Below are 27,866 nucleotides of genomic sequence, written 5' to 3' on the forward strand. Positions count from 1 at the left end.
ATTGTGGTCCAGTGGTTATTACTGAAGACTCTTAATCTTGAGGTCCCTGGTTCTGATCTACTGACAGCAGCTGTCGTACCAGCAAGCCAGGTTTTTTAGCATTAGGCTGTAGCCTTTCAAAATTGATTTAAAGTCAGAAGTCTTGTCTTCACTTGCCTTCAAGTATTTGATTACTTCAGGGGTCACAACAATTTAAAGGAAACTCAGTGTGGCCCACTGTCCTTGACAAAAAGATGTTAACTTTAAGTCAGAGACTTGCATCAGAAGACCTCATAGTAACATTATTAAAGTTTGAAAGATTTGAAGACAGTGAAATTTGAATATGAGAAAGGTAAAACATTCAAGTTTTGATTTGGAACACATATCAAATTCAATGTACTTCAGCTAATTGCCTCATTTTGTAGTTTCCTTAGCTTTATGAGGATATTTCTATGAAGGAACACATATAATATATTGATGTAGAACTTGATAAAAGCTGTGTTTTGTCATGATATACAGTCAAGAGTTAAGTGCATGCTGCTCATGGGAAACCCAGGCCCAAGAGCAACAGTTTATGAGATCAGATTTTTTTCTGCCAAAGAAAACTTGGCAATAAGAATGTCCCTACACTTTATGTCCTTTCATCCAGGTGTGCAGAAATTTTCCACAGTGTGTCACTTGATTTCAGTGATAAATTCTATACTTCTTCCTCTTATGTTAAAGTAGGGAGTTTCCCTTTTAGTTTCATAACGTTGGTATCACAACAGCCTTAAAGTGGAGGCTCACATCTGCATGTTGTCCTCTTCTTTGCAATTTGTCTGAAAATTATTATTGTTTTTTTTACAGCATGTGTTAAGAGTTATCATTTCTTAAGACAAATATGTAAAATCTGTTTCATTGGTATCCAGGCGTTCCACATCACCGACAAAAGCTACGAGCATCCCGGGTCGCTATCCAAGTCACTGGTCTACTTCCTCGTCTTCAATGCTTTCCTGTATGCTGCCCTCATTGCCCAGTTTGTTGCATCAGTGTTTGTCACCGAACCTGTCTTCCTAACCAAAATCTGCCAAGGATTCTTTGCCACACTTATCTTTGTTGAAGTCATCCTCTTCCTGGCTTACGGGGTGGAGGTTTTCTTTAAGGTGAGGATACTCTGGATACATTCTTGCTCTCAATTTGGTATTCTCTAAAACTATTATAAGACCAGGCAGCTTGGGAAGAGAAGGTAGGCCTGATTGAAATGATTGTTATTAATAATTGTATTAGATGACACCTATTTTCCTTCACTTCATTCATGTTCCCCTGTGTATTTATTGTAATGCCCAGACTGATTCCATTTGCTAATTGTCTATGATTTGTATTTCTCACTCCCAGGTTAAGGGTGCCTTTGCCGGTGCCAGTAATTCGCTGGATCCCCGAACCCTGCACCTGTCCCGCTTTGGTCTCCTCTTTCAGGGCACCCTCCAGATCTTGACTGCTTTTTTCCTCATGATGAGTGTCACAGAGGCAAAGTGGAATGAGAGGTGAGTCAGATGTTGTTTTTGTTGTTATTTGAATTTATTTGGCATTTATCATTCCTCTAGGAATATTTACGCCAAATATATATTCACAAAATTTCTGTAAATTTTCAAATTTTACCGTATATTATTTTCATTTTATGAAAAATAATTCCAAAATATTATATCATATCAAATAAATCTCCCTCACTGGCCTCGGTTTGAGCTGCCCAATCGACGATTGTACCTTCTGGCCAGCCCGGCTCGGTACCTTGAGCAGACTTCTCAGCAAGGAGGGGCCGTGATTGGCTGTCCACCTGTCTAGGCCACTCCAATACACGAGAGGGGCTCGATCAGTGCTCATCATTAATCAGGAGTATTTAATGCGAATTTTATCACAAATTTACATGAAATTAGAAAACAAGATGATGATGATGTCAGCCTCATTAGCCTTCGATCAAGGCACTGATGAGGTTGCTCTCCTCTTGCTTACAATACTGTCGTAGTTCAATATTATAAGAAACCTGTGAAGCAAGGGACTTTGTCACTTGTTGAAGTGTAGTGATGTGAGACTACAATGAAAATCCGAGCACATCAGGTAGTAGAGATTATGTGCATACTCCTAATTCACCAACCGTAGCTGAATAAATGTTATTACCAATCTTGCCCTAGTCATGGGTAGGCAACTGAGCTAGGCCTCTCCTTCAGGATCAAGTGTCTGATTGGTTGATTTTAAAATGACAGAAAAGTTTGAAGAGGTGATAGAGACACTGGAAAAGATTTCACACTAGTAAAGACATTTAATACACTACTATAACTCAGCATATCCTACACGGTGAAAGAAGGCAGATCACACAAGTGCATTCCTCTGCTATTTTTTATGCCTCCGCCTCGAAGTGGTGCCGGAGGCATTATGTTTTCGGGTTGTCCGTCCGTAATGAATTTTGTGGACAGCGTAACTAAAAAACCTTTTGAGGTATCGTAATGAAACTTGGCATGTATGTGTATTAGGGAGTGAAGTTGTGTCAATCAACTTTTGGGTGCACATGCTCAAGGTCAAAGGTCAAAAGGTCAAGGTCAAATGCCTAAAATTTCACTATTTCCCCCATATCTCTGCAATGCCTGAAAATATTTTCTTGAAACTTAATGTTTACATGTATTACCCAATTAAGATTCTTTGGTGAAAGTTTGGGGTCATGAGGTCAAAGGTCAAAAGGTCAAGTAAAAATTTAAAAATTTCACTTTTTTCTCCGTATCGGGGAAATTGTTCAAGGTATCTTCATGGAACATAGTATATATGCATGTACTGACTGGCAGTGATTATCTAGGGAATTTGGGGTTCATGGGGTCAAATGTCAGGGGTCAGAGGTCAAGGGCAACACTTTTTACTATTTCCCTCATATTTATGCAATGCCAGCAGGATTATTATTTTTTTTAAACTTGGTGTATGCATGTATAACCCAATATAGATTCCCTGGGAAGTTTTTTTTTTTTTTTTTTTTTCAAAAAGGTCAAAGGTCAAAAGGTCAAAGATCTAGTGAAAGTTCTGAACTTACTTCTTCCTCCATATCTTGGAAGTGGTTCAAGCTATCTTGAAACTTAGTACATATTTATGCATGTTCTGCCTGACAGTGAGTCTCTTATGAATTTCAGGGTCAAGGGCCACATGAAAATGGTGAACAATTTACTATTCAATACAGAAATTGCACTTTTTCTCCATACCTTGAAAATTACTCAATGCAAAAACTTATGAGAGGGTCAAAGTCAAGTTAGAGTCCTTAAATCCCCAAATACATGCCCTCCTATTCATCCAATTAAACCTTGGTCAAGGAAGGTGAACATTCAACACATTTGTGACAAACATGTCATTTTAATATTTTGCAAATTTTGTGAAACTGTAATCACACATTGTCCACATGTACTTTAGACCTTTTAGGAGCATCATGCCTTATGGCGGAGGCATACCAGTCGCCATAGTGACATTTCTAGTTTGATTTATGTAAAATTCCTGCTCTGAATTTCCTGTAATGTTTTTTTTTTATTGGACGGTTAATATGAATTGAATTGAATTGAATCGAATTGATTATAAACATTGTTTTATTATGGGATCCTTGATTGTAGAAGGATACAAAGTGACAAATAATGATGATTGTTACCCTTTTTGTATCATTCACAGCATCCCTCTAGTGCAGCGCAACTCATATGTTGTCATCTTTCGTGTTGTCGAACTCGGTATGGTGATGTGGTTCCCTTGTGTCCTCTGGAACTGTAAGAGGTAGGTAAACATCATGTACAGCACATGAGTGGTCCAGGCTGATTATGTTTGTCTGTGTACGTTGTGTAAGACTCAAGTGTAAGATTGAGTTTAGCAACTTGGCCCATTTTATCGTTGAGACTTGAGACTTACATGCATCCTGAAGCTCATTTTACATTCTTTGAAAATGTAGAGTTCAAGTTCATCTCTCCCTGAAACTAGCAAACACATTCAGACTACCAGTTATGCCATTATGGCATTGTCAATCTGCATACAAACTTTTGTTGAAATTAACCTATTACAAACAGTGATTATTATCTGTCAAGGTTACATTTCCTGTGTGCTTTGGTGCAAAGTGTCTATCCTGTGATAATGCACCAACACTTGCACACTTCCTTCAAATGCGACATCAAACATTCAAACATTTCAAGTTTGGACAATTCAGTGAAGACCCAAAATACAAGGGGTTATATAATGGCTGGCAGTGTTGGGTCAATGCAATGTTTAACTCCTTTGTGTAGACTTGATTATTGTGAAAGTTATGTGTGAGCTTCCTAACAGGATTATATTCATCTGGATTTGAGTATTCCTCGTGTTGGCTGTACCACTTAGTAAATTCTGCTCCTTTCACTAATATTGCACAAGAGAATTAGTTTCTTTGTAGGAAAAAAATCCCAACAAAACTTTGCACTATTATTGAAAAAAAAAGAGTAGAATTTGTAAGACAAGTAGACATAGTTTTATCCAAACAGCCTTGTTCTTACACATCCTCATGTGTATCGTATCAAAATGCCATACTAACTGAGTATGATTTTTAATTTTTTTTAAAAAAGATTTTGCTTCCTGGTGTTTGACTGTTGGGATTGTAATTCTTCCCATTGTTTTCTAACTTTGCTATTTCTCTGTCAGTCCTGAAAAGTTGTGGATATTGAACCCTAAGACCATCTTGAGGGATCACAGTGATGAGGAACATCCAGCAGTAAGTACATGTGACCACCATGTGACCACCATGTGATGATAATGTGATGAGCATCACATGATGAGCAGACTAACAAAAGTTTGAACTTTCTGTATTCATGAGGTGACATTAGAAAGTTTCCCCCTGGCAAAAGGTATTGCCAAGGGCTGTTCAGGGGATAAAGGGTTAATTTCTGCAGAGACTCCAGCCCTTCTGCTTTTGGCAGGAACTCTCCGGCTTTGAGGCCATTTTCTCAAAAATATTCTGCTCTACTGCTTGAGTTTGAAGTTTTCCTGCTCTAGCTGTGTGTCTCTTACTCAAGATGTATTTTCTTCTCATTAAATATGCAAGTGTAGTTTTCTCCTGCCCAACTTTGTTTGTTTGTTTTTTAAATACCTTCAAAAGCAAGGTTAAGAAAGTACCAGAGAGTATCAATAACCCCCAAACTGAACCCTAGCCACAAAGGACTGTTCATGCTCATGATGTCTACTACACACATGTAATATTGCATGCATATTTGTGCAACCCCAGTCTCAAGATTGCAAGGGGGTTCAGGGAGAGGAATCTCATCTTCAAAGATGCTTCGGGTTGGAATCTCTGCTTTTGCTATGTACATTTTGGTACCTCAACATGTAAGAGTTGGTTACAACATTTGTATACTGGCAATACAATGGACATGGTATGTTTAAATTTCACACGTATTTATTTCTGCAATTGCAACTAAACAATTCGTTAGTTTATCAATGTTATTAGTGAGCTTCATTATAGGATTATAATCTTCTAGACTTGAGCATTCTTTGTTCTGACTGCGCCTCCTGTAAATTTCTGCTTCCTTTACTGATGATATAGGAGAAGAGAAAGAAAGAAGAAGTTTTGTGTTGTTTTTTTTTTAGAAAAAAGAATCCATCAAAACTTTGCGCAGTAATCAAACAAAATGTAGAATTTGATGAATCTTTCAATCTTCAACTTATAATCCTGTATTAACTTGGCAAAAAAAGTACATTGCTTTCATTCATTCTCTTCACAGCCTGTTCTGTCTGTCCAGAGGGAACGTAAGGAAGGTACGTCGCTGCTCAGTTGCCGTAGGAAACAGGAGATTCCAGTCATGCCTACCTACCAGAGCACCCAGTCACGTGGTAGGACCAGCACAGGTCAGCATTATTATGATTTATTGTGTTTACTTCAGTTTGTGTTATTTCATTCAATTTTATTACATTTCATTAATTCCATTTCATTTAGCAGTATTCATTTCCTTGTGTAGTATTTGCCATCATGTTTGAAAGCATTTGTAGGTGTATTTCATTTCATTTCATTTCAATTTGTGTTGTAGTTACCTTTCTGCTACCTTATTTCATTCTGTGTTATTTCTTCGTGTCTCGGTTCATTTTCCTTTAATTTGTTCTGTTTTTAAACAATATTGATATATGTACTGCTTACTGTGATAGAAAAATGAAAGAGCAACAACAACAACAAAACCCTACGTATTCTGACCTACCATCCTGCATGTGTGTTAAAAGAGTGTCCATTATTACAGTGTTAGCACAAATAATTTTTCCTTGGTCTTTGTAAAGGAATGAATGGCTTTATTCAGAAAATTTTAAAGTACAAAAGTAGGCAATCTTATGCTTTGACCTTGATCTGGCTAATGGCCTCTTAATTAAGCAAAGGCCTTGTTGAACCCACAAATGTAAAAGTGCCCACAAATGTTAAAACGCCCACAAGTGTAAAAATACATCGCCCACAAATGTAAATATCGCCCACAAATGTAGAAAACATTGCCCACAAATGTAAAAATTTCAACCACAAATGTAACAATGAACAGCGCCCACAAATGTAGAAAACGCCCACTGATGTAGTAAAAAAAATCATTCATCAACCACAAATGAAGAAAATTTCTACATTTGTGGTCGATGTATTTCTATATTAGTGGGTGTTTATGTAGACCGTAATTATTTCGGCTGTAGTACTCCTTGCTCGTGTATGGTGAGTTCAATTCTTTTTTTTTTTTTTTTCTTTTTTTTTTTTCTTTTTTTTTGGGGGGGAGGGGGGGTCCTGAACACAAGATCCAGGAATTCTGTAAAGGGAGGGGGGGGGGGGGGGGGGGGGGGGGGCGCCTTTACAAATTTTAATTCCCTGTCACACCTTTCTGGGCAAGTAACACGGGCTTGTTGCGAGTAGGGATTTTCCAGCACACAGGAGAATTTTTCTGCGGGTGGACAAGGAAGTTGGCGAGTTCTGTACTTGCGTCTTATACCTGCACTGGACGCGTGCTACTTAATTACCTGCTACTTGCGTGTATTCCTTGTGACCTGCATGAGAGCTTCGACGAGCTCCCCGCAGTTGGCCAGCATCTGACAGTACTTAGCATGTATCTCGCCCGTAGTTGCCCGGAGGTGCACATGCAAGTTTGATTTACCAGCAGCCAAGTTTTGAGCTTGACCAAAACTTTTTCTAGGTGAGTCGCGGACATCGCCCGCAGAGGTCCACGCAGAACACCAGTACGTAGGAAGCCCGTAGCTGCCGCAAGTCATAGGCAGTTGACCCGCATAAGTACGTAGGTTGCCCATACGGTGTAGATTTATACCTATGCACCAGAAGCAGGTGTCATCTGCGGGCATTGTACGAGCATATACGGGTATTTTACTGGCAAGGAATTTGATGTCAACACTGCCATATCCATTGTAGCTGGTCAGTTTTGCAGGCCGTGGAGCGAGCTAAACGAGAAAATTGCATGCATGTTGAGGGTCAAAAGAAATACACGCAAGTAGCAGGTAAGTAGCACGCGTCTCACGCGTGCTAGCAGGTAAGACGCAAGTACGGAACTCACCAACATCCTTGTCCGCCCACAGAAAATTGTCCTGCATGCTTGAAAATCCCTACTCGCAACAATTAACCCCCCAACATCCTTGTTCGCCCGCAGAAAATTGACCTGTGTGCTTGAAAATCCCTACTCGCAACAAGCCCGTGTAGCTTGCCCGGAAAGGTGTGACACGCAGCACACCGCAACATGTTAGACATGCATACACGTACAGACACACATGACATCTCCCCACCATACCCGGTTACACACACGCACTTGTACACATTATTTTGCAAGAAGCGCCGCCCTGCTCTAAATAAGAAGTAGGTCTATAAACGTATCCATTTTTTGTCATTTTTACAATTGTGGGCAATGTTTTGGAACCATTTCTACATTAGTGGGCGTTTTCTACATTTGTGGGCAATGTCCATTTCCTACATTGTAGGCGATTTTCTACATTTGTGGGCGATGTATTTTTACATTTGTGGGCGTTTTTACATATGTGGGAGTGTTTACATTTGTGGGTTCAACAGGCCTCTGTTGGCTTCTCAACAAAAAAATGACCAAAGAGAATTGAAAGTCACAAGATATAAAGAAATTTGAATGGAAATAAGAGAAGAGGGAGAAAAACGAGGTCAAAGGTCTGGAATGTGTGTCAACGTATGCATCTAAGTTTGTAAGATGCTAATGTCTAATTCTACAATTGAGTTTATTGAATATTCTGGTCATTCATTCAATTAGCATGTCTTTTAATGCCGTCCATGCATTGTGACAACCTTTTGATTACCAGTAGAATGACTAACATTCTGTTTGAATGGTCTCTGCCCAGACCCAGACTGTTGGATTTGCTATGATAGAGACAACCCCGCCCTGGGTCCTCTCATCACACCCTGTACCTGCAAGGGAGATATGGCCTTTGTCCATCATGAGTGTCTTCGCAGGTGGATGCTTGAGGTAATGCAAATAAAAAGTAATATTAAATGGGTTAGTCAAATACCAGTTAGTGATTAGTTAAACACAGTCATGTGATGGAGACACATTCGTTATGTTCGCCCATGGGCAGAACAATTTTGTAATGTTCTCCCATTGGAAAACATTTTCATGTAACAAATGACAGAAGGCCTAGGACCGCGCGCGCACAGTGACTTTGGCTGTACGTGAGCGATCAAGTGCGTTGTGCTGGTGGTTGACTTTTATGTATTTGACTAACCCATATGATGTAACAGATGATGACTTTTGTTGTCGGGAACATGTACCAAACGTTCCACCCTCAGGGTTTGAAATGCTATTTCGGGAGGTTATAAGTCCCTTGACTTCGTCTCAGGACTTATAACCTCCCTCAATAGCATTTCAAACCCTTCCGTTGGAACATTCGGTATGTTCCCTCACCCACCAGTCATCATCTATATAATATGGACTGGCTGTTAGGGCAGCATTAGAATATATTGCTGGAACTATGGCCATATTTCCTCAGTTGAAAATGGGTGCAGCCTGGTGCCCAATACGATGCTCTTTATGATACTGACATTTGATGTTGATACATTTACTTCATCCCTTTTATCAATCAAGGTTATCATAATCATGTCTGAAATGATGTGAAATAAGGTTCAAGTTGAGGATGATGTTTATTTTTCAACAATAATGAGATGTATTTTTCATTTTTATGTATTGCATTTACTTATATTATGTTAAGCTGATTATTTGACGGCTATTATATACACGTGTATAATGTGTTTTTTTTTCCTCACTTTTCTTTAGTTGGATGATTCTCCAGAGGCAGTGCGGTGTAAAGTCTGCAAGAATACTGTAAGTGATTGTATGATGCACGACATTTCAACCAGTGAATGCTCAGACAACCTGTCTCCTTAGCTCACTAATTGAGCATTTAACATAAACACACACACGCATACACACATACAATTGTACCAAAGAAAAAAGGGGGGCGGAGAGGAAGAAGTTTATTTGCATCCATGTTGGTTGATCCTCTCAGTATCAGTTTGCACTCTGTTTTGCTGAAAATAATCCCTTTCCTTGTCTTATATTGTGTAATGTGATAGAGTGAGGAGAATTAAATTATTACAATGCACATAAGGAGATAATATGTATTCAAGGCAAGTAGTTAACTCTTGCTATGACATACTGTAAAAGTGGATATTTTGCATGAGTAATTTTTGCGCTTGGCCGGGTAAGATGAATTTTGCTTGTTTTTAGTTCCGAGAAATCAAGACATCAATGAATGGAGCATATATTAAAGAAAAATATTTGCATGCGTTTATTTTTGCACTAGTTTTAGTTTGCGCGAAATGTGCAAAAATTTTAACACCGTGAAAATTTCCACATTTACAGTTGCCTTGTTGGCCGTTATCAGTATAGTTTACAGAGTTAAAGGTGCATGGTCCCAGTGTTTTAGTCAAATGCGTACGCGGGCGCATGGCGCAAGTTTCCTATAGAGACCTATGCTATCGACTCCTCTGTGGCGCTTATGCTGTGGCCCACTTCCCCGAGTCCGAAGTCAGTGGTCCGATCACAGTTCGGCTCATGATTCGGCTGAGGGGGATGACAGCTTTAGCAAACTTCTTTTGTGATGTCATAATAACAAGCACATATGCACGCACCCTGGCATTACTACAGACTGCGCGATGCGCAGAGAAGACAACGAAGGCAACATTACTTAGCAACACCTACGCACTTTACTCTTGATGACAGCTCAACTTCGGTAATCTTGGTATCAATGCTGACGTTGATCGGCAGTATCATCAACAGCGCCCTCTACACTACCGGGACTATGCACCTTTAAAGTGCTGTTGATGTATGTCATGGTTAAACACACTCTGTGTCTCCTCTCTTTCTCCTCCACCACCTATTCTGTGTAGTATGACTTGAAGCAAGGTAAAGTGAGACTCTACCAGGGTCTGAGCACTCGTGATGCCATGCTGTGTTTGGTAGCCTTCTCAGCCATGGGTGGTGGACCAGGAGCAGTGTACGCTGTACTTCAGGCTTACCCCTCTAGTACCATCAACATCGTCACCATTGGGCTCTGTGTCCTCTTAGAGATGACGTGTCTCAGGTATGACAGTTTGGCTTAAATACTCTACAAGTAGAAATTTCTGCTCCGTTTCGCCCTGTCCATTTTTCAGTGCGGGCCACTTTCATTTAACCTTTTTTTAATTTTGTTGATAATGATATTTCTGCACTTATTTTGATTAATAGCCCTGAAATTACTTGTGTGGTGTTAATTTGCAGCAATTAAATGTAATGCATGAAATGTTCAAAGTTTATGATGTTTTACAGCAGCATACAAATGTGTGAGCTGTTTCTTTGGAGCTTATAGCATAAGAAATCTGTGTAGAGCAAAAGTAAGTTGATTATAGTTCTGACAAAGGGTCAGGCTGAATACTCTGGCATGCCCTTACAAAACCCTTCATTGTGAGAAAGATACTGAATGTTAGACATTTTGTAAAGTGATGTGGGACATGCTCTGTATGAGATCATGCTGAACTGGGGGGGGGGGAGTGTTTCATAAAGCTGTTCGTAAAGTTACAAACGACTTACGAGTGACTGGTGATCAGTTCTTGTGCTGAATTATGGAAATTCTGATAAGTATAGCACATCAGAACTGATCACCAGTCGCTCGTAAGTTGTTCGTAACTTTACGAACAGCTCTATGAAACACCCCCCTGGTAGTAAAACACATATAATTTTTGTAATGTTCTGCATTCTATCATTATGTTACATTACTTTGCTAGGGAAATCTATATTGGTTATTTCTGTTTCATTTATATGCAATTAAAGGAGAATTTTGATATATCTGACCTGTCAACTACGAAAGCGTTTATTAGCAGCTCTTACTTTGGGTGTCTCAATCTCATTGCAAACCTCTGTTAGGAAAACTGTTTTTTTAGAATATCAAATTATAGTTATGTACAACCCTGATGTAGCAAAATATTGTTAGAAGACAGTGAGTTTTCTAACCTCAAAATAATATTTTCAATTATGTAGAGCCCCTCATCCAAGTTCAGTTGATGTCCGTATGTCACATACATGATACATGATCTACAGATAGAAATGTGGAATAAATATTTGCCCCTTGTAGTGATATTGTGGGGCCATAAAAGTGAAAAATTATAGTGCTGCTAGGGAAGCTTCTATCTTAATGTGTTTTTGGACGATTTCTTCTTTCATTTGACATTTTTTTTGTTGTTGCAGATACCTTGGCTACACATTGTCTCATGCCTACAAGAGAGCTAAAATCTTCTCCATGAAGATCCTGGGTAAGAGTTCTACAGCTGTCATCATGGAGAGTGAGGGAGACACAGCAGACAAACATGGGCAGGAGAGTAAAGCCAGACGGTCAAATGACTCGTACCGTTTGACACAGGACAAAGAGGAAATCAAGGTGACTGAGGCTGACCACTATGAGGGTCAAGAAAATCCCATCCCGTCCGATGGAGGTGGAGAGGGAGAAGGTGTGTCATCAGAGGTCAAGAAGGGAAGCGATCCCCTAGCAACGCAATGTGTGTCCTCTGTTACCGTGCAGCATCACCGCAATGGAAGCGTAGTCACATAGCTCTCCTGAGGACGAGGACTCAGCATTGTATCCTAGATCTACGGAGGATTAGGACTCAGTGCAATGATAAGACTGTAAGTGAAGTCTACTGAAAATCAGGATTCTACCAAGTGAGAACATTGCAACCAAGCTGTCACTGTGATGAAGGGTCCCTGCCAAGAACACACCAAACATGTTTGAAAAATAGCTGGACAAAACTTTTTCTTTTGGTCATTCCAGCCAAGTATTTTGAACTCTTGGCTGTGTTGTTACTAGCAGGTGATTTTTATCACAACTCTTACTGAGCTTGGCAGTTATTATTAGAAGGCTATTTATGTGTGATTACCAGGAATAGCCTTCATACCGCACAAAGAATGAGAAGTGTACCAGAATGGAAGAGGAACCAGGCAGACAGAGACTATGTCACATGTTGTACAAAAACAACTCTTTTTTTTTTTCATTTCACATCATGTGATCATCTAAAGAATCATACTGCTTGATCTATTTTTAGAGATATCTTAAGGTCACTCTTCACAGAGCATATACACACATTTTCTTTCATCACTGAATCATTGAAATGCAAGATTTACGCAGATGTCATTCTTTTGCATTTAGATCTCTTCCATAATGCCATAGGAAGTACCTTGAGAAAATGTGTGTGGACCGGAGAGTCATATGATGCACAGGTAATAATGGAATTGTGTGCAAAGATATTCAATGACATAATTATTTACTTGTAGTTTTTTGTTTGTTTGTTTGTTTGTTTGTTTGTTTTTTTTTTGGGGGGGGGGGCGGGGCGGGAATGCCTTGTGATTGTGTAGGGCCTAAGTGTTCACTTCTTACAGTGAGAACAAATATATATCCACATGAATCAGTGCAAGGGATCTATAGTTTTGTTTTGTTTTGTTTGCTTTTGTTACTGTTGACCCTGTTAACACTTCGATCCACGATCAGTGTTATTTTTTGTTGTGACTTGGAAAGTGATTGTTTTTACTCCTGATGTTTAAGACCTATGTCTGTCTGCCTACCAATGGACAACATATTGATTAAGTGTAACATCAGGCAGCAGTACTTATGAGTTATCTCTGTTTTGTTTATGAGATATGAGAGGTAAATACTCAGTGTCCTAATTATAAGTGCATTATATTTTCTTTGTAATGTTAACTCTTCATTCTTGAGCTGTTGTGAATCTTGTGCCAAAATGAGCTGCAATAGAGTTTGTCTTTACTTCGAGGCAATATTTTTCTGTTTCTTTGCGTCTTGATTTTTTTTTTTCATGTATAAGTTCATAAAAAGTTCATGTCAAAGCCATATTCTCTATTGTTATTTGTTTTCCCATTACCACTCATAAGAATGAAGACTAAAATGCATATATGTGTGCATTTTCCTTTTCTGAGATTGATTGGTAGTGCAGTGTATTGCCTGCTTTAGCTTTGTAACAGGATGAGTGCATGAACCAGAATGGTGATATTTGATTACAAATGCATGTGGGAAAGCACAGACATGGAAATTCCATGCATATTGCTATATGTGACTCAAGACATTTTTTCACATTCGTAGCCCATACACCACAAGGCCATTGTGATTCATGTGTAAAGTCTGTGAGAATTTTGGTATGTCAGATTGAATGGATTACTTCCCAAATCGGCTTTATCGCTTAGGCCAGTAGTATGCTAAGGAGAGCGTTATTCATAGCTTTGGGCATCATTATTTTCACTGGATGATAAATTGACAGTGATTAGCAGTTTCATGTCAAAGTTTAAACACAGTAAATACTTCAGCCTTATCAGTACATTCCGCATCCACATACACAGTAATATGGAAAGTCATTTCATATTGGGTCTAGGGCAATTACCTCCTGTACAATTACCCCACCCCAGGCCCTTCCCCTGACCCTAACCCTGATCCTAATCCTGATTCTAATTCTAATTCTAATTCTAATTCTAACCCTAACCCAAATTCTCTCTCTAAACCCAACCCTAACCTTAATCTTTACTCTAACCTTATCACTAACCAATATTTAGGCGGGGGTAATTATCCTCTGGGGCAATTGCCCTGATACGATATTATTATCATCAACCATACTCACTGCATAAAGAGCATGGGGACTATTTGCTGTGCTTACAAACTTTACATATTCTTTGATATAACCAGGGAGTGTCTCACCTCCTTGATTTAACATGCAATAGAAATACATCTTAGTTGATGTTATCATTCTATACCTATTGGCAGTCTTGTAAATGGTTCATAGCATTGCCAGTGTAGATTGTATATATTCAGACCACTTGAACATATCAGCTAACTGCTATAAAAAGATGAAATTATATTTTGAACAATATGTAAGGATGTATGTATATGTTAATGAAGATTTGAAGGAAAGGGCTGTGAAGAAATCGAACTGATCTTCACTTGTTGTTTGGATTGGTCCACAGTGCTAAGGCAAACTTCATCTCTTCTTTGACAACCATTGGATTGGTCCACAATGCTAAGGCATACTTCATCTCTTCTTTGACAACCATAGAACTATGTGGTCAACTCACATCATCACCCACATTCCTGTTAACAGTTTATACTTCTCATCAATTCAACTACTTTCTTTATTTAGTCTACCATGTAAAGTCATGACTCTGAATTCACTGGGGTAGTTAAAATTTTGTCAATAGATTCTGTAGATTTTGACTGTAAATGTTTCAGTTCAGTTTAACATAGAGGTGAACTACAACTTGTAATACATTTCTCGTACTTGTATGGTTGTGCCACAAACACGCATACACACAAAATGCATCTTGCTGAGAATGAAACAGATAAAGAAATATTGATGGAATGTAAGTTTGATATGTTCACCTTACCCTGCTCTTTAATTCTCCCATCTTGCAATTCTCACTATTTTCTCTTATTCTCCCATTTACACAAGTGCAGTGATGTCTCACATGTTGTGCAAATAATTTGAGTGTGATTTAATGATATGTGTGTAAAAACATGCAGCTCTTTTTTTTTTTCATGAATATTAGCATAATGATGCATCTCTGAGAGAATATTGCACTGGAATGTCTCAATTTATTTAGTGACTTAACTCTTAATGACACTTTCAGCAGAATTAGAGCAATGATCTATGCAAATAAAACAGCTGTGTGCCATTGTATATTTTGCTTGATATTCAGTATACAAAGGAGCTTGGTGACTATAAATGAATCAGTGTGTGTTGTAATTAATGTTTATTTATTCATGATGCATTCCATCAATTTATTCCATTACTGTCACAAAATTCTGAATGAAATGTGCATTGCTTAAGATATGTAAGTCGGAAGCGTAGTTGTTCATTTGTGAAATTAATGTTTCATGGATATCACCCAGAATTTGTGCAAGAATTTCTCAGGACAGTCTGATGAAGCTGGAAACAGACTTGCATAGAAATATTATTGAGCTTTCAGGCATCGTTTGATTTCCAAATTGAAATGCAATGATTTATTTAAGTAAAGGTTATAAAAACAGTGCAAACAGTTACATAAAAACTTTAATTGTCATCCCTGCTTGATATTTTGCCAAAGAGCCAAACAATCCATCGAGTAATATGGCAAATATACTGTGAAATGTTTCATCTATCATGCAAAGTGTAAACTGTAAAGTCAAATAAAAATTATTATTCCAGAGAGATTGGAAGTGTGTGACTTGTTTGTGTTGTCTATAAGTTGTATTTTGGGTCGATACAATTAATCTACACAGACACATCATGATTACAGTGTATCTATTCTTCCTGTAACAGCTGGTCATGACTCATATCATTCTGGATGGGGAGCATTCAGTAATGCAAAACTTTGTTTTGTGTTGTTTCTTTTTCTTCTTTGCATTATCTCTACCTTGAAATAAGAGCACGACCACATGCAGTGAATTAGTATAGCAGTAATGCTGTTATTCCCCCTTTAAAGGGAAAGTAAACCCAAAGAGCAATGTGGATTGAGTGAAAGCAGTAATACATGTATTAGTAAAACACAGTGAAAGTTTGAGGAAAATCGGGCAATCGATGCAAAAGTTATGAATTTTTAAAGTTTTGGTGTTGCAACTGCTGGGTAAGGAGACTACTAGAGGTTATGACGTATGAGTGGACTACAATATAAAGAAAATAAAAAGGGAATTCAATAAAAATTCATTTTTCATGAAAATTACACATTCCATCAACTTGATACTGACATATGTTAGGGGCAGCACTTATTCCCCTGCTTTCTGAAAGCAGTTAGTCAAGAACTCTTTCATTTTGCTAGAAAAGTGAATTTTTGTGGAATTCCTTTTATATTTTCTTCATATTGTGGTCCTATCATACGTCATAACCTCTAGTAGTCTTCTCATCCAGCGGTTCCAACACCAAAACTTTAAAAATTCATAACTTTGGCATCGATTGTCCGATTTTCCTCAAACTTTCATTGATGTGTTCTACTAATGTTACTGCTTTTACGCAATCCACATTGCTCTTTGGGTTTGTGTTCCCTTTAAGTTGATGTTCAAACCACTCTAATCCTTTTTTATGAATGTACAATGAATAATATCATAGTGCATTCATTTCCTGTGTATCGGCCTGTTTTGATTAAAGGCATACATGTATGATTCTTTTGTTGAAGTTAATATTTGGGAACTTGTGCATATATACAGCTGGTGAATGGTAGATATGTAGATGAATTGACAGATAGATAGATTGATTGATTGATTGATTTGATTTGATTTAATTGATTGATTCATTGGTTGATTGATTGAGTGATAGATTTGATTTGATTTAATTGAATGATTGGTTGATTGATTGATTGATTGATTGATTGATTGATTGATTGATAGATTTAATTATTTGATTGAGAAGATAGATTGAGAAAGATGGGAAGAGACAAGGGAAAGGATCTGTAGTTTCATTCAATATACAATACAATGTACAGCTGAAAGAATAATTAGGTACATAGATGTAGATATAGATAAGTGTTTACAAATAAAGAACAAAAAGTAGACGTGTATTTATGTAATAGTCAAATATGGGATAGTTTGGAACTAAATGTCAGATATACAAAAGTGATGACCACTAATTATAATTGCATTTGTATGTCAACAAATCATATCCCTCGTGGATGGGACCCATATCGATCGAGTTGCCACCATTTGTCACACAATCATGATGACTACTCACACAATTTTCGACATTCTAAGAATTGGAAGAATTTTATTTGTGCCTGAGTAAGAAACGTACTCTTGTTATGATTGCAAGACAGGGAATAGCAGTGGCTTCACCTATGTAGGAAAACAAAAATTGTATACTGTTGTTTCACTCTTTTGACAGCCAGTGGGGCATATAATCTTTAAAAGAAGTATAATTACAACTGTATATGATTCAAGGTCAAGTGCTCTCAAAATCATGTGATAGATTAGATTAGATTTTATTCGACTCTTCCGACCCCATTCCGGGGTATGAGAGTACAACACATAAATACAAAATATGGTTATAACAATATCAAAGAATACATGTTTGTGATATATTACAATGATGTATATAAAATAGTCTATACCTACTAAACATATATACAGTGATATATACAAATTGGCAAGCAAATAAGATGTGGTTTCTTGATAACTGAGGAGATTCCTTTGTAATGACTCATTCGTATCCAAATTGTCAAATTTGAGGTATGTTGAAGTGTCTGGTCTATCTATGATATGATTTTTGCATTTGATTTTTTTTTTTTTATACTGACGTCATCTTCAGTTTACAGAAAAACGCAGGTCGATCAAGTGATCATGAGATGTAGGGCTACCTGCTGTTTGCATTTCTTTTGCCTTTAATGATAGTTCATATGAATGTCTGTGTGTCCTACATATTTTCCTGCTTTGTAATAAACGCAACAGACGCTTTCATGCTTTTCCTATGGAAAAAAAAAGAAGCAGTTTATTGTGCCCTTTATGAAAATGACAGATCACACGACAGATAAAGACACAAAAGGGTTAGTTTTCCGTGAAGACTCTTTTGTGTATCATATCCTGCCATCACGCGCGCATTTGGCATATGACGTGTATGTTTTGTGAAATATTCGCGTATTGTGTCATCAAAGATCGTTTGGTTGTATTGTGTGTGTACGTGTGTATAAAGGCAGAAAAAGAGACGACCGGCGAATGAATGAAAACAAATCTGCCACGAAATCGAGATGTCAGACTTCAAAACTTTCGAAAATGAACAGCCACCGATGCAACGGCAGGCACAGGCACCACAGCAAGAGGCCGGTTTCTGTTTTAGGCTTTTTGTGAGGATAGTAGCTGTGATTACCGGCCTAAGTAAGTACACTCTGATAAAAACAGTAGTCAATAAGGCACAACATTGTCATGCGTAGTCCCGAATACTGAAATCACCGTGTGCTGTGTGCACTCGTCACTCACTCGTATTCATTTTGATCATCCAGACTCTACAGAATTAGACATCTAGTTAGATCTTCATCATCTAGTATAAGTAGTAAGGGTGCCGGTCATGGATTGATTTCCGGCCAGTGATCAGTGATTGAGCTATTTTGTCGCCGCTTGGGTGATGTTTAATTTCAAAGACTTAATTTAATCATTGTTGACGGCGGGGCGCGCTGTAAATTATAAATTTATAAATTTTACTGTAAATTTAATATTAACTAGAACGTTCTACGTGTTGGGATCGCTGGTGCGGTTAACCAACCACACATTCCCTTTGTTCAACTGCTGTTGGTAAGTATTTGTTATGTATATGGTAATTGATTCATTTGGTGGTAATTTTACCAGAAGAGCCACATGCGCCACAGAGGTAACATTAATTCTCGTGGCTGTCGGCTTATTAACTACACGCAGCCGCTGTCGCGAAGCGACGCGGCTGCACCTCTATTCCCTCGCAGACGTTGTCATTTTTCAGTGTGGTTGTGCGACTCCTTCATGAATATCTTTATTAATCGTGGAAAACTAAAATACAAGGAATTATCGTAATCTATGATAATCATTCAATAATCGGTACGCGATTTTTTGCTTAATTACGTCAAAAACTCACCGAAATCTGTGGTTGAAATCAGGTCTGTAAACGTCCTTATTGCTTCACTCCTCATCTGTGTGTTATTTGAATGGCATTCACTCTCGTATACTACAACGTACAACGTAGGTAGTCGGAGAGCTAGAGGGCGCCTCTCCGACTACCTACGTTGTACGTTGTAGTATACGAGAGTGAATGCCATTCAAATAACACGCAGATGAGGAGTGAAGCAATAAGGACGTTTACAGACCTGATTTCAGCCACAGATTTCGGTGAGTTTTTGACGTAATTAAGCAAAAAATCGTATACCGATTATTGAATGATTATCATAGATTACGATAATTCCTTGTATTTTAGTTTTCCACGATTAATAAAGATATTCATGAAGGAGTCGCACAACCACACTGAAAAATGACAACGTCTGCGAAGGAAGAGAGGTGCAGCCGCTGTCCCTACAGCGGCTGCTTGTAGCTATCGGCTTATAAGACAGATGTTATGGATCATATCAGAGTATTCAGACGGTTTCATGGAATTTCAAAGCCAATTCAAACGGAAGTAAGGTAGATAATTCAGACTTTTCAAAGTACTTTGGTCATGGGCTGTTTCAGCATATTAACTGATAGTGATAGATCACCAATCTGCAATCCTATCATTTTAGAAGAGTGACGTGATGTATCAATCATAGATCTAGTCCATTTATCACAGTCTGTGAAACAACAGCTGCTACCCAATAATTGCATCAATTGATCGAATGTATTAAACTTAAAGGGGAAGGAAAGGGAGTGATGTGGAAAAGTCTGGAGTATTTCTGTTTTGTTTTCATTTTTTCTTGCATGTGATAAGTGATGAATAGTTACGACCGAACTGCATTGTTGGGGTGAATAGCACTTGCAAAATGACATAGGTCTAGGCCTAGGTACACTGTAGTCCTGGGCCCTGTTTCATAAAAGATGTTAGGATGTCAACTCTTGCTGGAATGACAATTTCCCGTAGCAACAGCCAATCAGGAAGCTGCATTCTTGTCATTACCATGACAAATGACATTCCAGCAAGAGTTGTTATCATATCAACTTTTCATGAAACGGGGCCCGTTGGGAAGTTCGACATATTCCATTTTCACCCGATTATATGCCACTATTGTGAGCAAACCTGGTAACAACAATTTATTGTGAAATTCACATTTTTGTTTTTCATCGTTTACTTTCTAAATTCATCTTAAGGCAGCTGAAAAGTTGCAGTCTTCAAATTTGATGTTGAATTTGAAGAAATCAGATTGTAAGAGCTGAAAAAAAAACAAACTTTGAAGCTAGTCCATACATACATGTATGTCAAGAGATTACAATATGTGTGGTCAACGTGTGATATTCTGTGCAAGTATTCCACCATATTATGTGTAACAGTGTGTGGGTTCTCACTTTTGATAGTTATGCGTGTGTACATTGTATATCCACAGAGTCAGGACTGACCGTACATCATGTTGGCATAATATGCAGTTTGTTCTGTTAGTCTTAACTTATTAAATCAGTCTCACAAAAAGCAATTTGGTTGATATACATTGTTAAAAAAAAAGTGTCAGTACGGTAGTGGAAGTATTCTAGGCCATTGTGTGTTGCTTGGCATTTCCCACCCTTAGTGAGGAATATGCATGAAAACTTTTAATTGGATAAGTATGATATGTTTAAACTAGGACATAACATGAAAGACACAGTGCTGTCAGTAAATCTGTAGTCTCATGTGTCGCTACATGCAGCGATGTATGATTTCTGTCACTATAGTTGCCTCCTTGCTAGCAGCAGTGCAGAGTCCCTAGGCAGGCAAGAAATCTGATAACGATAGACTTTGTAGATTAGAAGATAGCAATATTGAGTCTCAACTCATTTAGTTTATACATGATGTGTGACTGCATGTTTTCTATTCCCTCTCTTCATACAGTGGGAATTGTCCTGGGATTGGTGTCTGCCATTTCCATCCATGGTTTGTGCATTGTAGCTGGAATCTACATCATGTGAGTGTTGTGAATCTCTCTTTGCACATCACTAACTTTCACATACACTGTATACAATGCCATTTATTTCGTGAGGTTGTTGTTTTTATGCATTTCGTGAGTCAGATGAACATTGTATCTGCGAATTTAACAACATAAATTTTGACTCTGAACCTGACGCAGTTTGCATGCATACTTTTCTCACTGTTCATAACTGTACCCCAAATCGTGAATTTAACCATTCACAAAATTGTTGTGAAGTCCCAATTCGCAAAATATTAGACTGGCTAAATATATTATTGTGTACATACAGTATAAAATAACTAGGCTGTATATGTATCTTGCTTATGAAGTCAAGAACATGTTCCCTTATCAAAACAAAATGCTGGTATGTCCCCTGAAAAGAGCAAAAAATAAATAAATGAATCAGAGATGATGGCTTTGCAATTGTAAAGTCTTGCAAATATCTCAGTCCCAGCTTGGAATATTGTTACATTGTTGTAAAACTTAACATGATAACCTTCTTACTCTCACCTATAGGCAACAGAAATACATCAGTTGAAACTTTAGGATAGTTTGAGCCTGCATGACAGATCTGGATTTGACAAGGAATGTGACCAATGTTTATAGGATGCCATGGGGCCAACAGTCATTGAATTCTTCTTCTTTCTTTCTTTTTTTAACTGAATGTGATTGCAGAAGAGATTGAACAGAAGGGTACTTTACTATGGGAAGAACAATTTTGTAGAAAACCTCATGTTTCTTGAATTGATGAAATGGCTGCCTCAGGTACCTACAATATTATTATCTTTGCATCATTATGAAGTTGCCATCATCTGACCCACATGATCAAAACATGCAACAGGAAAGGGATACAGTGTAGATGTGCTGAGGTTGTTGAGCAGTAATCAAACAGGAAGACTGTTCATTGTTTCACAGGCTTCTAGGATTTCTGGTCATACTCCTGGAAGCACCTTTCTGCTGTCAGTTCTTGGAGATCACAGATGCCGTCAGCAAGTGGAGTGAGCGCCGACCTGCCTGGCAGAAGGCTATCTTCTATCTTGTGTGAGTAATCTGAAGGTTTTCATTCTTTTTGAGAGCAAGACCACTATGGCTCCAATCAACATTGATTGTCTAAGGGCACCTACACAGTAGACCAGTACGTAAACCATCATGGGCCAGAATTAGCTTTTGTGTTTACACAACTGAATTGTGATGTTGTAGTATTTCTTTGGAAAGCTTCTTCCCCCTCCCTCTTATTATTAATAATAATAATAATGATAATAATAATAATAATAATGATAATAATAATAATAATAATAATAACAATAATAGTAATAATAATAATTATTATTATTATTATTGTTATTATTATTATTATCATTATCATTATTATCATTATCATTATTATTATTATTATTATTATTATTATTATTATTATTATTATTATCATTATTATTATTATCATCATGATCATCAGCACTAATGTGACCTTTAAGTTTCATGTGATGTTTGGTTTATATTACATTATTGTAGATAAAATAGTGATATTCATGTCATTGCTATTACTTTAATCATTTCTGATTCCCATTTTTTTAATTCCCTATATAGGGAATCACAATCTTCAAGCTGCTGGCTTTTTCATGGTTTTCTTCAACATTTGATTATTGTACAAAATATTGGCTGTATTGCTTTTATGAAATCAATTGAATTGAATTGAAATTGAATTGAATTGATTTTTTTTATTCATATAGTTTTCATCATTGCAGTTATTTCATTTTATTTCCTTTTTATATCGCTTTCCCGTCTGTCCTGTACTCAATATCCTCTTATCCTGTATTCCCAAGCAGATGTTGAATGTGGGAGTTTAATACTCCCGTTTAATACACCCGTTAAGGACGAGTCCCGAGTATACTCGGGCAAGTGTCTATGGGAAATGCATGTTGTAGCAAAATCAGCCCATCCTCTATGGGTTAAACTGTGCACACCCTGTGCCCCCAGGTATTTATCCTTCCTTCACCTTTTTCTTGTCAACTGGAAATTGAAAAATGAAAACAAACAAAATGGAAAATGATTTGCTGCTTCTCATTTGTGTTACAGCCTACCCATTGTGCCATTCTTCTTCTGCCGTGGGGTCAGCCAAATCTTTGCTTGTCTTGGTATCATGGTTACAGGAGTTCTCTACGGACTTGTTTTTATCGGCAAAAAGTAAGAACAAGTGGAATTCACCCATATCTAGTTACGCCAAATTATTCGCATGTCAAGTATGAAAGTGGCAAGAGGGCAAGATGCTGTAGAACTGACTTGTTTGTCTTGATTTTTGTTCCCCAGCAGAAGAAACCAAACTGTAGAGAAAATAGATTGAGTATTGAAAGAAAATGGATAAAGAGAAATCAACCCAAAATGAGCGACACTGTTCGGCCATTCTCACAGTCATGATCATGTAATTCTGAGTAAATTGCAAGAAACAGCATCTTACAGATATAATGCTGTCCTGACTAAGGCTTTTGTCTATCACTACGTACTATAGGTTTTTGAGTGTTTACTCCTGATGAAGGTTTTTGACTATGACTCCTGACTATTAGGCTTTTGACTGTGACTCCTGACTAAGGCTTTTGTCTATGACTACTGACTGTAGGTTTTTGAGTGTTTACTCCTTATAAAGGTTTTTGGCTATGACCCCTGACTGTGACCCCTCACTAAGGCACTGTAGCATGACGGTGCTGATTAGTAATAAATAAATGGCACTTTGCAGGTATTTCATTTTCTCTGGAGAGATAAGAGTTGTGATAACTACAAGTGCTATGTCAAGGACTAATGGTGTTAAAAGTCATCCAGTGAAGAGCAAATTTTGTACTTTGAAATATTAAAATAAATAGTATTTTTGGTTTTCTAAATGCAAACACAACAGAAACACAGTGTTTTTTTAATTACAAATTGTTTCTTAGTAGATTGACAAGGACAGCCATGGATGATGCATGTTGAACATCTAGTTCAGATTTTTATTATTTGCTGATATTTCAATACTTCAGCTCTCATATGAGCCTATGAGGTGTCTGAAGTTCTTCAAAATGTCATTGATCTATTTATTTTAGTCTGTTAATTTTGATAGTCAAATTGTATTTCCTCTTTAGAGTGACTTCCCCATTAACCTTCAAAGACAGTTATAGTTTTTCATTATTTAGCACAGAAGCCAGTCAAGATTGTTTGTTGCTTCCTCGGAGAAAGATCAGTAGAGAATTGCCTGTTGATGAGAAACGTGACGTTAACAGAACAGTGAGCCAAAAATGTATCAGTGAACAACTTTTTACCAACAATGTCATAAAATGTTACATGATGTTATATGATAGTTTCTTATTCATATACCACTGACATTTGTCACTGATTCTAAGAACAGTTTAAGCCCAATATCAATAGATATTAAGTGTTTAAATTATCATGATTAGTGATCTTGACACTGGAAAATGTTTCGTCCAAATGTAGAAACTTTTTCTGTTTGTTTGCTTGTTTGTTTGTTTGCTTGCTTGTTTGATGGTGTATATCTGTACTGTGATGAGTTATTAGTAGGAGTGGTATTATGGAGTTTTCCGGCATTGAGACATATATTTCAAAAGTGATTTTAAGAATATTGCATAGAAACCTTTGCTCTACCATAGTTTGTAAAAAGAAGAAAGAAAAAAAGTGTTGTGATGTTTGAATCACCATGTAACATACAAGTCTTCTGTTCAATGCATGCTACAAACTCTTGACTAAGAGTGGATCCATCATTAATGTTCCTCATTCAGCTTTGTCTTTTGTGTCATTCCTGTTTGTTTACGTGTGCTATTTGTGATTGCCTTTCGACAGACTTGGTTAAAGTCTTGAATGTGGAGAAGTAAAGGGGAAGTTGAGCACCTGAAACGTGTTCAAGAATGGTCCCTTTCCTCCTCTGTTTTTCCCAGGGGTGACGCGGTGAAGAATGCTCATCTAGCCCAGCAGCAGCAGCAGCAGATGCAGCCAGCACCCTCGGGGGCAGACGCCCAAACCCAGGATCCCTTCGGTAAGAGTGCTCTCATCCCTTGAGTGTCTCCATGGTTACAACTCCCTGAAGCAGCATCACTGATGTCGTACGACTCTACTCAGCTCACTGCATTCCTTATTGATTGCCACAATATGTCGGATCGCTGACATCTTAGACACCCCCCCCCCCCCCATCTTCTGAAAAGGGAGTATGAAATTTTGTTATCAATTTTTGAATGTAATGATTGGTATGGGTAGAGTACAGCTAGTACACACGCTTGTCTTACTAGTGGTAACATGTATAAGGTTTAATGTTTCTGTGCCAGCTCTTTGGTGTAAGATATGTTCATGCTAGTTTCTAATCTGCTTCAAGTATTCACTGCAATTTATGCATTATCATCAAATGTGATATTATGACACCATGAGAATGATGCATGGCCCACATACTTCTATAGAGATGGTGACTGGCATGGGAGAAAACAGCCCATATGATTCATCAAAATGGTTGCTATGCTATGGGGGAGATTTTACTACATGAGGGATGAAGTCGAAATAGCATTCCAACCCCTGAAGATAAAACACTATATATCCAACAACAAAAGCCATCGTCTGTTACTAGTATATCATATGGGTTAGTCAAAGGCTATTGAGAGTAATGCATACCTTTACCCTGAATGCTCATTGGCAGTCATGTCTGCAGCATCACTAACAAGCACAGCTAGCTAATTATGTACAACTATAATCCTTTTCACCTTCGCTCGCTTACTGCATACCCACATTTGCCTGACCAAATTTTATCATGCCTTGCATTTCTAAATTTGATTTCCTCATGCACCGCAATTTAGTTGACTCTCAAGTATTAGCATTGTAAGACATAAAATTACATGGTATCAATTGTTGTAAAAAATATACATATATATATTTTTTCTGTCCATTTCCTATTATGCACATTTTTGTTTCCATGAAAATGTTGTTCCATGGGAGAACATTCAAGATTATCCTTCCCATGGGAGAAAATGATGTTATCTAATCACTGACTAGTATTTGACTAACCCATATAAATTGTTTATTGTTTAAGGACACCCAATCAATGCAATCTACCAAACAGTAAATCAGGCAAAATAGGAAATAGCCTTCATCATTCTTCCTCACAGTAGCAGCCAGACAATTTAGCATTTATGTGAAACTCCCATAGATTTTATCAAATTACAGTGAACTAGACAAGGTGCATTCCAGTAGAGAGATTAATATCTTTATCTTGTCGATTTAGAAGTCATTAAGTACAGCTCATATGGAAAGGTAACATTTGTAGGCCATTTACATCATTTACACAGTTCGAAGTAATGGTGGGGGAGAAATAGATATGAAGTGGCCAGAAAGTGCTACTTAGTTAAATTTTAGTCTAGGTAGACTATTGGCGTACAAAATGATACAATGTCATCGGTATCAAATATATTTTCTACTCAGTGTATTAAAACATTTACCATTCTGTACTATCATGGCCAATGCCAGTGTTTATTTAGTGAATTGAAATAGTATTTGTTTGTTTGTTCGTTTTTTGTTTTTTGTAATGTGTGTGTGTTTGTTTCTGTAAGTGACCATTCGAGGTATAATACTGTCAAATACGTTCAGTAATCATTGGAGTGTTTAGTTTACTTTCCATTTATGCATCTACTATGTAATCCATGCATAACAAAGTAAGTATTGATCTGTCCAGTGATATTACCAGGCTTGCAATAGAGTTTAATACAAGTAGATGCAAAGATTGGTAGTAGCTATCATATTTTAAGTAATTTATGTACAGTGTGCAGAACGATCTCAATGTAGCCTTGAGCAACTATTTACTCAACAGGCCATGGACCTTTTACAACGAATTATAATTGACGTGTATCATTTGTCACGCAAATACTCATATCCAACTGGATAACTTTTCATTTCCATTCTTATCATTTTTATTGTGTTCTTAGCCCTGTTTTATAATGCACAAATTATGTATGATGATTGCAGCTTTAATAATGACATATCAATCGTTCATCAGTCAACACCAAGTGTGTGTGGTATATTGCTTGATGCTTTGAGAAAATACATGTATAATCGATGAAACAAACAACTGTTTCAAATCTCGCAATGAAAACCAGCCAAGATCTCCATGCCACAGTTTGCCCAGAACCCTTTGAGGGAGTCGCAGTAAACCTTCTCTAATGGAATACTGATGACTGATTAGATTCAATCTAAGGCTAAGATGCTAGGGGCAATGAGAATGATCGCACAAATTTCTTTAATCTAAAAATCATATTCATGGTGTGCTTATACCTATGTGTGTATATGTAGCTCAGACGAATGTTGGAAAAAGAGACAGGTTATGATCTCAATCAGGAAACGGGTGATCATAGCATCAAATATTCATAGTGTACGATGATAGAATGATAGAACAATAGAGTGGTAAAATTGTGAGTTGTTAATGTTTTGTTGTTATTAGTGGGATTTTGCCAGTATTACGAAAAGGTCTCATGTAGACTCAATCAGTGCAAATGATACTTTAGTGGAAATGTGGGTATAGGCCTATTGATAGTTGTGCTTCAGATATGACCTATGTTGTGTGTGTAAAGAAATGATAGGTAGTCATAAATCAAATTGTGTATATAGAGAGTTTCATGGTGACAGTGTAGACAGTATTAGGAATGTGAGTGCCAGTGTTTCCTAGTTATTGTCATCACTTGTTAATGTTACGTTTACCATTATTGTTCAAATGACTTCTAGAGTTTTCCATAAAAGTAATATCATTCCTTGCTCTGCAATATGACAAGGCATTAAGCTATTTGCTATAGATTACTTTGTTGGCAT

General features: G+C 37.5%; 2 protein-coding genes across 2 annotated transcripts in view; both read left to right on the forward strand.

The window, feature by feature from the left end:
* LOC139727197 (uncharacterized) overlaps positions 1–12,054 on the forward strand; it is a 32,111-nt gene extending 20,057 nt beyond the window's left edge. Inside the window, exons 6-14 of the mRNA XM_071638155.1 lie at positions 888–1,121; positions 1,354–1,502; positions 3,652–3,750; positions 4,639–4,705; positions 5,715–5,838; positions 8,317–8,441; positions 9,246–9,293; positions 10,361–10,554; positions 11,694–12,054. Coding sequence (XP_071494256.1) covers positions 888–1,121; positions 1,354–1,502; positions 3,652–3,750; positions 4,639–4,705; positions 5,715–5,838; positions 8,317–8,441; positions 9,246–9,293; positions 10,361–10,554; positions 11,694–12,054 — 1,401 coding nt within the window. The remainder of the gene's footprint in view (positions 1–887; positions 1,122–1,353; positions 1,503–3,651; positions 3,751–4,638; positions 4,706–5,714; positions 5,839–8,316; positions 8,442–9,245; positions 9,294–10,360; positions 10,555–11,693) is intronic.
* A 6,109-nt stretch (positions 12,055–18,163) lies between these two features.
* On the forward strand, positions 18,164–25,194 carry LOC139727213 (calcium channel flower homolog). Its single transcript, XM_071638169.1, has 5 exons — positions 18,164–18,333; positions 20,972–21,044; positions 21,963–22,088; positions 23,124–23,231; positions 24,965–25,194. The coding sequence occupies exons 1-5, from the start codon at positions 18,207–18,209 to the stop codon at positions 25,083–25,085; spliced, it is 555 nt and encodes a 184-aa protein (XP_071494270.1). The 5' UTR covers positions 18,164–18,206; the 3' UTR covers positions 25,086–25,194.
* The last annotated feature ends 2,672 nt before the right edge of the window (positions 25,195–27,866 follow it).

This window comes from Diadema antillarum, unplaced genomic scaffold (genome assembly GCF_040938485.1).
Source record: "Diadema antillarum isolate AM-2024a unplaced genomic scaffold, OU_Dant_1.0 seq00000122_RagTag, whole genome shotgun sequence".
Taxonomy (NCBI): Eukaryota; Metazoa; Echinodermata; class Echinoidea; order Diadematoida; family Diadematidae; genus Diadema; species Diadema antillarum.